The 13,187-nt window shown below is 35.7% G+C and overlaps 1 protein-coding gene and 1 non-coding gene across 2 annotated transcripts in view; both read right to left on the bottom strand.

Annotated features, from left to right (window-relative positions):
* Positions 1 to 561: 561 nt before the first annotated feature.
* Positions 562 to 13,187, bottom strand: part of LOC113468223 (myosin-11-like) — a gene marked incomplete at its 3' end in the record, with an annotated part of 21,575 nt that continues 8,949 nt past the window's right edge. The window contains exons 6-8 of the mRNA XM_026824996.1: positions 12,610 to 12,990; positions 8,033 to 9,349; positions 562 to 877 (exon numbers count right to left, since the gene is read on the bottom strand). Coding sequence (XP_026680797.1) covers positions 562 to 877; positions 8,033 to 9,349; positions 12,610 to 12,990 — 2,014 coding nt within the window. The remainder of the gene's footprint in view (positions 878 to 8,032; positions 9,350 to 12,609; positions 12,991 to 13,187) is intronic.
* On the bottom strand, positions 11,790 to 11,903 carry LOC113468233. Its single transcript, XR_003392065.1, has one exon. It is a non-coding gene; the product is annotated as a U5 spliceosomal RNA (small nuclear RNA).

Here is a 13,187-nt window from a genome sequence, read left to right as displayed (position 1 = left end):
TGGACATTTATTTATTAAGTCCTAGGAGTCTTAGCTTTACTTTTGAGTTTTGATCTGAGGTGAAGACAGATTTCACCAGTGTTTTGGCACTAAAAACTGACCATCGAAATTTTGACCCGATTACATTACTTTCCTTCCTATAGGATAAGGAAAGTAAAAAAAGTGAGTTCTCTTCAATATACTAAACTGCAAGAGAAAGGGGTATTTTATGGAAGTTTGCAATACGCAATGTTATATGGGTATGCAAAACGCAACATTTAAAATACGTGATATAATCGTTAGGTGCCATGAAAAACAAAATAATTATTGAGGATATTGAAAGAAAGAAAGAGCTCCTCTCTCTTTCTGTTTGAAATAAAAAGATAGGTACGAAAAAAAAAAGAAAGAAAGAGAGAGAGCTCACCTGGGCAGGAGAGGCAGGGCTAGATCCTGAAGACCCTCTCCTATTAAGCAGTACGCAATGTTATATGGGTATGCAAAACGCAACATTTAAAATACGTGATATAATCGTTAGGTGCCATGAAAAACAAAATAATTTTTGAGGATATTGAAAGAAAGAAAGAGCTCCTCTCTCTTTCTGTTTGAAATAAAAAGATAGGTACGAAAAAAAAAGAAAGAAAGAGAGAGAGCTCACCTGGGCAGGAGAGGCAGGGCTAGATCCTGAAGACCCTCTCCTATTGGGACTAGGGGGAGGTGTACATAAGGACCTTCTTGGACTTCCCGGGTATCCTTCTTCTCCTCCTGAGGTTAGCTCGTGGTCTGAGAATTTGCCCCCTGAACCATAGGAGGCGAGTTTTGCTTCTAGTTCCATATTGGACACCTCTAGCTCATCCACTCTCTTCTCCAGTTGAACCTTGAGCTGCTCCAGAATTTGAACCTGGATGTGAAAGAGGAGACATTGGGTGAAAATCTGGTCTAGGAGTAAATTGTAACTCGTGGATTTTCATTGTTTGTGGAGATGTTGAGAGGGGTTTTATACCATTTTTGTGGATATAAGTAGGTTCATATTATTAAAGGATTTATTGACCTCTGAGCATACTCAGAAACTGGCACTTCTTTAAGAACTTGGAACATGCTTTAGAACAGAACTGAACAAGTTTGGTAAATGTTTGTTCATCCCCCTTTTCTTTCTATCTTTTCTCTTTACTACTCTTACCAATTTTTCTTTTGATTGAGAGGCAAGGGAAGATATGAAGATACTATAAATAAATATTGTGGCTAAAGAGAGCAAACGAATAAAATCTACATTCAGTAAAGAACAAAGAAAGCGCATAAAATATGAAAGAAAAAGCAAACAGAAAAACGAGACCTTACCTAATGAGGGCATAAGATCTTCAACCAAATCAGAATTATCAAACAGTTCACCCAAAAGATATTAAAAGAACGTCAAAATCTGTACAGAAACTCAAGTTTAAAAAAGAAAACAATTAAACAAGAAGATATACACAAACACCAGAAAAGGTTCACTAGCAAAACAAAACGAGGGCAATCTGTGCCTGTGGGAAACTTCGTTTGGAAACGTTCTGAGTGGGACTAAGCATATCACTGTAGAAGACAGTGACGGTCAGGGAAATGACGTTAATACTGTATTATTTGTAGACGCTCATTTCAGACGAGATTCATCGGAGAGTTTGCCTAGACGGGGCACTTATAAAACTTCAAAGATGAAAGACCCTCATGACGTCAGCAGCGTGGATTCACTGTTACCCCCGTTTTATTCACCAGTCAAACTCGAAAACGATAAGAAAGTTGAGAACATTCATGCAAAAAAGAAAACAAAAATAGTTAAATTATAACTAAAACCAAAGGGCTATTACAGGATATACAACTGCGTTAAACAATTGTACAACACATGTAAATGACACTCAAACGTACTTACACGAAACGAACAAAGTATTTTGTACAACAATAAAATAAAGCCCAATTACTACTAGACAAATACGGACTTAGACAAATTAGTTAGCGTACTAGATACAAGTTTATTTATCTACTCAACAAAAGCAACAAGGAAGCAACGTAACTACTAGATCCCTTACACGACCACTTGGATGGGGAAAAAAAAAATGGGAAGAAGCGATAAAAATACAGGGAAATAGTGGGAATATTCTACTAAAGTGAAGAGGAGAAGAGAGACAAATATATAGAAATAGTGGGAATATTCTACTAAAGTGAAGAGGAGAAGAGAGACAAATATATAGAAATAGTGGGAATATTCTACTAAAGTGAAGAGGAGAAGAAAGACAAATATATAGAAATAGTGGGAATATTCTACTAAAGTGAAGAGGAGAAGAGAGACAAATATATAGAAATAGTGGGAATATTCTACTAAAGTGAAGAGGAGAAGAGAGACAAATATATAGAAATAGTGGGAATATTCTACTAAAGTGAAGAGAAGAGAGACAAATATATAGAAATAGTGGGAATATTCTACTAAAGTGAAGAGGAGAAGAGAGACAAATATATAGAAAAAGTGGGAATACTCTACCAAAATGGGGGGGGGGGATGTTAGATTCAACAAAGGATTTCATTTATTTATTTGCAACAATATACGGGCGGACCCTTTACAAACCTATACGTAAAAAGACAAGTCCAATTTATATCCAGGAACAGAGTGTACCGAATTTGGATGAAAGGGTCCAAGCTAAATAAAACTTCGAGGAAAGTAATAGTGCTGATCTTGTCCAACAAAGAAAGATCAAAACAGCATACTACAGATTCTTGTCCTTGAAATTCTTTAAAAGCTCTTTATTTGTCCAACAAATTGATTTCATAAAAAGATGTGCCCAATTTAGATCCATGGAAAGAGTGTAGGATGAAACGATGTCAGATAGCATAAAACAGATAAAATAACCGCGTTACTTGAAATTCCTCAGGAGAATATTTCCTAGACACCCCGTGATTTTCAATATGTCCGACTGACGATCGATTAGGAGATCATGATTTTAGGAAATATTTTAAAGTGGAAATGCTTGGCCAAAATTAGAGGCGACTCAAGATCGATTTAAAATTGTTAAGTCTGTCAAGAGGAGGAAATTCAAGTTTCATTGCCACAGAAGGTTAATACCTATATTCAGGTGGCAAATATCAGACCGATATTCACCAGCAATCAGGTCGATATTCACCGGCAATCAGGTCAATATTCACTATCAATCAGACCAATATTCACCGGTAATCAGACCAATATTCACGATGCAAGAGGATCAATATTCTCCGCATCTTCCCCCCGTTCTCTATTAGTTTTTTTTTCTGTTTACTGGGTGTTTCACATATTGAATTAAGTTGAGCGTGGAAAGAAATAGCAGCTATAGGACCGGTTTCACAAAGTTCCTGTGGAAAATGTCAGGATACCTAAACAAATGTTCAACCTCGAATTGAATGGCCGCAGAAGAAGAGGAAGACCGCGATTGCGGTGGAAGGATATGATTAAAGTTCCTAACCGTTTCTTTTCATTTTTACAGAATCTGTATAATTTCAACCTTGATAAATTAAATGAACACTGTTCTTTTGTCACTTGATAAGTGATCTGAAGAAATTTGCATACGCGATAAAGAAAAACCACAAAGGACGAAAAAGATCAGAAATATAATGATAGAATATGGTGGAGAGGCTTTGTACACAGCCGACCCGTACCCTTGGACGGAACGACTTAAGATTTGATGATCACTAGGTAGTTGATTTTTCCTTAACTTACCTGGATTGTCAAGACATTGGGTGAAAATCTGGTCTAGGAGTAAATTGTAACTCGTGGATTTTCATTGTTTGTGGAGATGTTGAGAGGGGTTTTATACCAATTTTGTGGATATAAGTAGGTTCATATTAAAGGATTTATTGACCTCTGAGCATACTCAGAAACTGGCACTTCTATAGGAACTTGGAACATGCTTTAGAACAGAACTGAACAAATTTGGTAAATGTTTGTTCATTCCCCCTTTCTTTCTATCTTTTCTCTTTACTACTCTTACCAATTTTTCTTTTGATTGAGAGGCAAGGGAAGATATGAAGGTACTATAAATAAATTGTGGCTAAAGAGAATAAAATCTGCATTCAGTAAAGAACAAAGAAAGCGCATAAAATATGAAAGAAAAAGCAAACAGAAAAACGAGATCTTACCTAATGAGGGCATAAGATCTTCAACCAAATCAGAATTATCAAACAGTTCACCCAAAAGATATTAAAAGAACGTCAAAATCTGTACAGAAACTCAAGTTTAAAAAAGAAAACAATTAAACAACAAGATATACACAAACAGCAGAAAAGGTTCACTAGCAAAACAAAATTTAATAGGTTGGACGGAAGACTGAACAAACCAGGAAACTGGTGGAACCCTCCATTGAAAAAAAGAACTCCATAAATAAATTTAAAGCTATTTTTTTTTCGTTTTGTTTTTGCCGAAACGAATTTTAAAATCGGTATTTTTAAATGCATTTTCAGAAGACAAGGGAAAGAAAAATTATCGTTTTTTTCCGCCACAGAAGGTTAATACCTATGTTCAGGTGGCAAATATCAGACCGATATTCACCAGCAACCAGGTCGATATTCACCGGCAATCAGGTCAATATTTACTAGCAATCAGACCAATATTCACGATGCAAGAGGATCAATATTCTCCGCATCTTCCCCCCGTTCTCTACCATTCATGCAAAAAAGAAAACAAAAATAGTTAAATTATAACTAAAACCAAAGGGCTATTACAGGATATACAACTGCGTTAAACAATTGGACAACACGTGTAAATGACACTCAAACGTACTTACACGAAACAAACAAAGTATTTTGTACAACAATAAAATAAAGCCCAATTACTACTAGACAAATACGGACTTAGACAAATTAGTTAACGTACTAGATACAAGTTTATTTATCTACTCAACAAAAGCAACTAGGAAGCAACGTAACTACTAGATCCCTTACACGACCACTTGGATGGGCGTTCTCTACTCTCGGAAGATTGAATATTCACCCTCGCCTTCCTAATGATATGTTGTGTCTTGTGCAGCTGCTTGCATATGTCGCGTTCTATTTGGCATTTGCGCCGATTAGCGGCAGCTAGTTGCTTGATGGTATTCTCTAGGGCTTGGCGTGTCTTGTGTAGCATACGCTGGAGTTGACTGTTCTCCTCGACTAGCTTGGCCAGGGAGGACTTGTCTGCAAAAAATAAATAGAAAGTAAAAAAATAACTGTTCTCCTCGACTAGCTTGGCCAGGGAAGACTTGTCTGCAAAAAATAAATAGAAAGTAAAAAAATATATTGGGGGCACGGTTGGTCCAGTGGTAACGCGCTTGCTTGCCATGCAGAAGGTCCCGGTTCGAATCCCACCATCGACAAAAATTTGTACTCGTTTCGATTGCAAATATTTCAACGGGTTACTTTCTGGTGTTCTCGTGTTGACCCAGCACCAAAATTTGTACTCGTTTTTCGATTGCAAATATTTCACCGGGTTACTTTCTGGTGTTCTCGTGTTGACCCAGCACCTAAATTTTGTACTCGTTTCGATTGCAAATATTTCAACGGGTTACTTTCTGGTGTTCTCGTGTTGACCCAGCACCTAAATGGGAAGTATTGTGTCTCTTCTCGCTCATCTGATGAGAGGCATACTACGGGATGGGCATGCTACGACACAGGCCACAGAGTCTAATGTAGCAGTTGTTCCATTGCTACGAAATAAAAACGGCGGTGGAACACTCATCTTAAAAAAAAGTATATGTATGTAGGTAAGTTTTTTCCCGCCTCCAAATACGCTTAGCCAAACCGCCAAAAGCAGTGCTCAGACGTTGGAACACGGCAAAACCGAGTTATAGGTCTCGGGCTTTTCTGTAATAGCTGCTAAGCGCTCTCGCAGAAGTTAGGCTTAGCTTAGGAGATTTTTATTGTATAATTCTATTATGAAAAAATATATAAGAACATTCAATTCAATTCAATTCATATGAAGAAAAAAGTTTCATAACATTTTGGACCCGATCGAGCTTTTTGGGACCCACGTAGGGACCCTTTTCTTAGTCCTACCCTTAACTAAATCACTAGGTAGTTTATTCAAATAAAACACCTTAAAGCATCGCTTTACTCATCAAATAAAACCTCTTTGAAATCAATAAGGTGCTCGAAAAAACGTACCCCCAAAAAAAGCAGAAACATAAATTGAAATTTTCTGCACCATCACCACCAATATAAAAGCCCCCAAAAATGCAATCTAAATAGAGAACTCAAAATCAACTCTTCTTTTTCACGGACATGGAAACTAAATTAGTAAGTACTGACCAATAGTAAATAATATTCAAGTTATTGACCAATCATACGTATACAAATTATTCGAGACAATTATGAGTTCTAATTAATCTTGATCGCACATCATTTTATACACCAGAATAACACAGCAAGATAGAAAGGTAAGAATTTGAAAAAGCCGAGGATAATTCCAAAACCATACTTATTGAAGGACCAACATATTGGCAGAGTCCAATTTCCATAAGATTACGAATTTTTATTGCACCAAAACCAGTCTTTTACGTACTTTCAAAACTTTTTTTCTGACGAAAAAGAAGAAGAAGAAAAACTTTGAAAAAACATCAGCATATAGTAAATGTTTATTACATGAAAATTAAATGGTTGATTTAAAGAAAACAGAGAGAAGAAGAAAATAGAAGACAGAATACTAAGTAAAAAAAACGGGAAGAAAAAAGAAAAATATCACCATTTTGAGGATGTGAGTCCCCAAAAACTAAATAAACAAACATGTGCCTATCTATAACAATAATTATAAAATTTTACACTATAAAGTTTAAAAATATTCCAAATGACAACTTTTCCGTAAATTCCATTTGATTGCACCGAATATTACACATACACAGTTATTACTAGACCTAATTTATTATGATATAGAATTTTCCAACGATAATTCAAACTGTAGCTTAAAAAAAAAAAAAAAAAATGTACATTGTAGTCTAAAAATCTCTCCTTAATTAACAGAGAGAAGAAGAAAATAGAAGACAGAATACTAAGTAAAAAAAACGGGAAGAAAAAAGAAAATTATCACCATTTTGAGGATGTGAGTCCCCAAAAACTAAATAAACAAATATGTGCCTCCCTATCTATAACAATAATTATAAAATTTTACACTATAAAGTTTAAAAATATTCCAAGTGACAACTTTTCCGTAAATTCCATTTGATTGCACCGAATATTACACATACACAGTTATTACTAAACCTAATTTATTATGATATAGAATTTTCCAACGATAATTCAAACTGTAGCTTAAAAAAAATTGTACATTGTAGTCTAAAAATCTCTCCTTAATTATTCAAATAAAACACCTTAAAGCATCGCTTTACTCATCAAATAAAACCTCTTTGAAATCAATAAGGTGCTCGAAAAAACGTACCCCCCAAAAAAGCAGAAACATAAATTGAAATTTTCTGCACCATCACCACCATTATAAAAGCCATCAATAAGGTGCTCGAAAAAACGTACCCCCAAAAAAAGCAGAAACATAAATTGAAATTTTCTGCACCATCACCACCAATATAAAAGCTCCCAAAAATGCAATCTAAATACAGAACTCAAAATCAACTCATCTTTTTCACGGACATGGAAACTAAATTAGTAAGTACTGACCAATAGTAAGTTATTGACCAATCATACGTATACAAATTATTCGAGACAATTATGAGTTCTAATTAATCTTGATCGCACATCATTTTATACACCAGAATAACACAGCAAGATAGGAAGGTAAGAATTTGAAAAAGCCGAGGATAATTCCAAAACCATACTTACTTATTGAAGGACCAACATATTGGCAGAGTCCAATTTTCCACAAGATTACGAATTTTTATTGCACCAAAACCAGTCTTTTACGTACTTTCAAAACTTTTTTTTTACTTTCTCTATTAAATAGTAATAGAAAGTAAAAATACCGACTTGTCTTTATTTTGGAATTATCCTGAACCAACCAGAAGACAAGGAATGATACAAAAAATACAAAGTGAGAACTAAATGTCTACAGAATAGAACAGTTAGCATTGACTTTGCTTACCTTATATAGGTCCTCTATTTGTTCCAGCTTGTCATCTTTCTGTACTATCTTCTCATTAGCAGACTCCAGCTTCACCTTCATCTCATTCTGAATCTCTTGCAACGCTCGATCATTCTGTTTGAGTACCTTCTCCTGTGTTTCTTCAAACTTCCTACTCATCTCCTCTTTCTCTTTCGTCAGCTCTTCTATTTTCCTCTTCAGCTCTCGTATGTCATAGTTGAGCTGTATTCTCTCATGTTTGAATTCCTCTATCTTCCTGGTCATTTCACACACGAGCTCTGTGTGTTTGCTCATCTCCTTCTCTTCATTCTCACGATATTTCTTCAGTGTTAGTCTGAGCGCGTTGATTTCTTTCTCCCACGTTCGCTTGTTATTCTCCATGACGCTTATCTTGTTCATTAGTCTCTCATTCTCATCCTTGTATAGTTTACTATTGTGAATCTCATCGTTCAAGTTTAGTTTCAACTGGGTGAGTGTCTCTTGTGTTTCACTAAGATTGGAGTTCATCAGGTCAAGTTTATTGCTTGAATGTTCTAGGTCTACTTTAGCTTGGTTTAGTTTTGAGTTCAAATCGTCTATGGTTTCATTAGATTTACTCAGTTGTGTTAACAGTATTTCATAGTGGGATTTGAGTTCTGTCACATAATCGTTGGAGCTTTTCAGTTCGAGTTTGGTTATTTCATATTGAGCGCTGATTTCTTGTTTCGACTTCTCGGCTAATTCAAGCTCTTGTTTCAACATCCTATGATCACAGATATATTTTTCATTCCTATCACTCAATTCTTTCTTGACAGTTTCATAGTCCATTTTCAGGTTTTCTAGTTTTTCGTTTGTGAGTTCTAGTAAGGATTTCGTATGTTCGTATTTGTTTCTCATATCGTCGTCTTTCTTAATATTTTCTAAATCTGCACTTAGGTTGCATACTTGACTTTGTAAATTGTCATTCTCATCTTTCAGTTCTTCGTATTTTTTACAGCACTCTTCATTCTTATTTTTCTCTTCTTTGAGGTTTTGTTTTAATTCGCTAGTGAGTTTTTCGTATTGCTTAATTTCTGCTTTCATCTGGTTAAGCTTTTCTTTCATTTCTGTGTTTTTACATTTGAACATCATGATTTCGCTTTCCAGATTAGTCACTTTGGATTTAGCTTGATTATACAGCTCAAGTTCTTTCACTAGATCGTCTTTGTTTGTGATGAGAGTGTACAGGGATTCTAGATGTTCCAGTTTGTTTAGGATCATTTTGTTGTTTTCTTTTTGGTCTTTGAATTCTTCGATCAATTTGGTCGTTTCTTGTTTGCCTTCAGTGGGATGTTTGTCCTGCAACAACAAAGGAAAGCAAAATGTTTTACATTTTTCTGCTGCTTTCTACAACTTATTGAGATTCGACATTCAACTAAAGAAAGTTTGGTGAGCTTTCGGGAATACTCAGATTCCCATCGTCAGACCAAGATCGCGAGAGAGGTGCGTAGAGTCAACACCTCTCTCGCGATCTTGGTCTGACGATGGTAATCTGAGTATTCCCGAAAGCTCACCAAACTTTCTTTAGTTAGTTGAATGTCGAATCTCAATTGTCTTTTAAAATTTATATTTTAATTTGTGAAGATTCTTTTCTAAATAATTATACCGATAATTATTTGCATTTATTTCAAATGATTTCATTTATGTATTTGCAACAATATACGGGCGGACCCTTTACTGACCTATACATAAAAAGACAAGTCCAATTAATATCCAGGAACAGAGTGTACCGAATTTGGATGTAAGGGTCCAAGCTAAATAAAACTTTGAGGAAAGTAATGGTGCTGATCTTGTCCAACAAAGAAAGATCAAAACAGCATACTACAGATTCTTGTTCTTGAAATTCTGGAAGGATATGATCAATAGAGACATATCCAAAAGAGGACAAAATCTAAACACCATCAATATTCATCAGAAATATAATTATAGAATATGGTGGAGAGGCTTTGTACATAGCCGACCCGTACCCTTGGACGTGTTAGAAGGAAACAAGGAAACTGGGAACATATAAAGGCTAACCAAAGGTATAGCAATAGAGTCTGGTGGAGGGGCTTTGTTCATCGACCTGTCCAAGAGGATAGAACGATAATGGTTATGTATGTAGCTAGAGGGAACTATAACTGCTGAGGTCTTATCGTAGCGGAAGGGAAGAGAAGAAAGGATAGAAGAAAGCCAGCTGTTTCGCAGATTTTTTTGTAGCCAAAACCACACGTCAGCCCAAAGCCATCACTCTAGCTGGGGCTGATCGAGGGGCTGACGAAAACCGCCGAACCTGTCTGAACTCGGGAAAAGGCGAAGAAGAATATTATTGAAATAAGACCATAATCACCATCCAATTTTTTTAGGCCTCCTGATACACTTCTTAGACTAGTATTTTTTTTACATACAAAATTTACATTTATTTCGCTCGTCACAATTTTTCTAAAGACATCTAAGAACTTTACAAGCAAAAACAGGAAATCGCATTGAAAGTGAAGAGGAGAAGAGAGACAAATATATAGAAATAGTGGGAATATTCTACTAAAGTGAAGAGGAGAAGAGAGACAAATATATAGATATAGTGGGAATATTCTACTAAAGTGAAGAGGAGAGGAGAGACAAATATATAGAAAAAGTGGGAATATTCTACTAAAGTGAAGAGGAGAAGAGAGACAAATATATAGAAAAAGTGGGAATATTCTACTAAAGTGAAGAGGAGAAGAGAGACAAATATATAGAAATAGTGGGAATATTCTACTAAAGTGAAGAGGAGAAGAGAGACGATATAGAAATAGTGGGAATATTCTACTAAAGTGAAGAGAAGAGAGACAAATATATAGAAATAGTGGGAATATTCTACTAAAGTGAAGAGAAGAGAGACAAATATATAGAAATAGTGGGAATATTCTACTAAAGTGAAGAGAAGAGAGACAAATATATAGAAATAGTGGGAATATTCTACTAAAGTGAAGAGAAGAGAGACAAATATATAGAAATAGTGGGAATATTCTACTAAAGTGAAGAGAAGAGAGACAAATATATAGAAATAGTGGGAATATTCTACTAAAGTGAAGAGGAGAAGAGAGACAAATATATAGAAAAAGTGGGAATATTCTACTAAAGTGAAGAGGAGAAGAGAGACAAATATATAGAAAAAGTGGGAATATTCTACTAAAGTGAAGAGGAGAAGAGAGACAAATATATAGAAAAAGTGGGAATATTCTACTAAAGTGAAGAGGAGAAGAGAGACAAATATATAGAAAAAGTGGGAATATTCTACTAAAGTGAAGAGGAGAAGAGAGACAAATATATAGAAAAAGTGGGAATATTCTACTAAAGTGAAGAGGAGAAGAGAGACAAATATATAGAATTTGACCACAATAATAGTAGTAGCCTACTGCTGGAGTAAAGGGACTTTTCAGTCCTATGCGAGCAGTATAAATAAGCATTATTATTATTATTATTATTTATTATTATTATTATTATTATTATTATTATTATTATCGTATGGACGTTTTATTTTTTCAAAGGATATACATAGAATACAGAACAAAGGAACATTTAACAAAAACAAAAGAAATAAAAGAAATATCGATATATGATTCGGTTGGGTAAAAGAAATGTGACTATGTGAGAAACTTGCCATTAAAAGGTTAAAAAAAAAAAAATAATAAATAGATAACTAAATGTTCATTGAAATTATACGATTTCAACTACTCATGAAATTCTATTCAGACTACGTACTTTGAAGGATTACGTTTCGACCGAAATCGGGAGCACGAAAAATTGAGTTAGACTCATCAATTGCTCCTCTCCATGGAAATCTTTAGTAAAAGGCGAAAGATTTATTCGTTCTGAAGGGAAGCCAGAGCCAGTGTTGACTCAATGGAGCAGTTGCAAATGGGTAAAAATTATTAATAAATGGTCGATTCCTATGTAAAAAGTTGGAAAAAATCTAAATCTGAGGTCAAAACTCCGAAATAATAACTGTAAAAGGTCAAAAATTCAATTTTTATTTTAGCTCTTTATTTGTCCAACAAATTGATTTCATAAAAAGATGTGCCCAATTTAGATCCATGGAAAGAGTGTAGGATGAAACGATGTCAGGTAGCATAAAATAACCGCGTTACTTGAAATTCCTCAGTAGAATATTTCCTAGACACCCCGTGATTTTCAATATGTCCGACTGACGATGGATTAGGAGATCATGATTTTATTAGGAAATATTTTAAGGTGGAAATGCTTCGCCAAAATTAGAGGCGACTCAAGATCGATTTAAAATTGTTAAGTCTGTCAAGAGGAGGAAATTCAAGTTTCATCATGGGTATTGTGGCAAAGAGGATGGAGTTCAAGGAAAGAGGCTCTCAGGATGGGACGTCTTGATAGCAAGTCCAAGATTTCAAGGGATAGATTTGGACGCCATTATTTTCAAGTTGGACTGTCGCTTGTGCGTGGAGTTGGTAGGACGAAACAAGGTCAGATCATGCAGCAAGGACGGACTGTTAAACCCCAGAGGCAAGGACATCAGGATGGGACGTCTTGATAGCAAGTCCAAGATTTCAAGGGATAGATTTGGACGCCATTATTTTCAAGTTGGACTGTCGCTTGTGCGTCGAGTTGGTAGGACGAAACAAGGTCAGATCATGCAGCAAGGACGGACTGTTAAACCCCAGAGGCAAGGACACGGGACCATGCGAGTACTTGGGATTGGCAAATCCCTTGGCTAAGGACATGGATGCATGCGGGAAGGTGGTCGTGCGGGGATCGTCAAGTAGAGTATATACATTGAGCGGTACGGCTCCGGACTTGTCACGCATTTCCTGTTGCAGGCGGAGTTTTTCATTGGCGAGGCGCGCGCGCTCCAGTATGATTTCCGAGTTGTTCAGGGTGAGGGTTTCTAGTTGGCGCTTGAGTTCTGTCTCGCGCCTCGAGTATTTGAGTCGTAACTCGCGCTCACGAGCCTATAGTAGGAGAGATGAGGAAATTCTTAAAATGTCTAACCTTAAAAAAGAATTCTTTTGAATTTCTAACCTTAAAAAATTTAACTAAGATTATTTTTTTAGGGCCTCCTGGTACACTTCTTAGACTAGTATTTTTTTACATACAAAATTTACATTTATTTCGCTCGTCACAATTTTTCTACAGACATCTAAGAACT

This window comes from Diaphorina citri, unplaced genomic scaffold (genome assembly GCF_000475195.1).
Source record: "Diaphorina citri unplaced genomic scaffold, Diaci psyllid genome assembly version 1.1 scaffold679, whole genome shotgun sequence".
Lineage (NCBI taxonomy): Eukaryota > Metazoa > Arthropoda > Insecta > Hemiptera > Psyllidae > Diaphorina > Diaphorina citri.
This window is presented reverse-complemented; position numbering and strand designations above follow the sequence as displayed.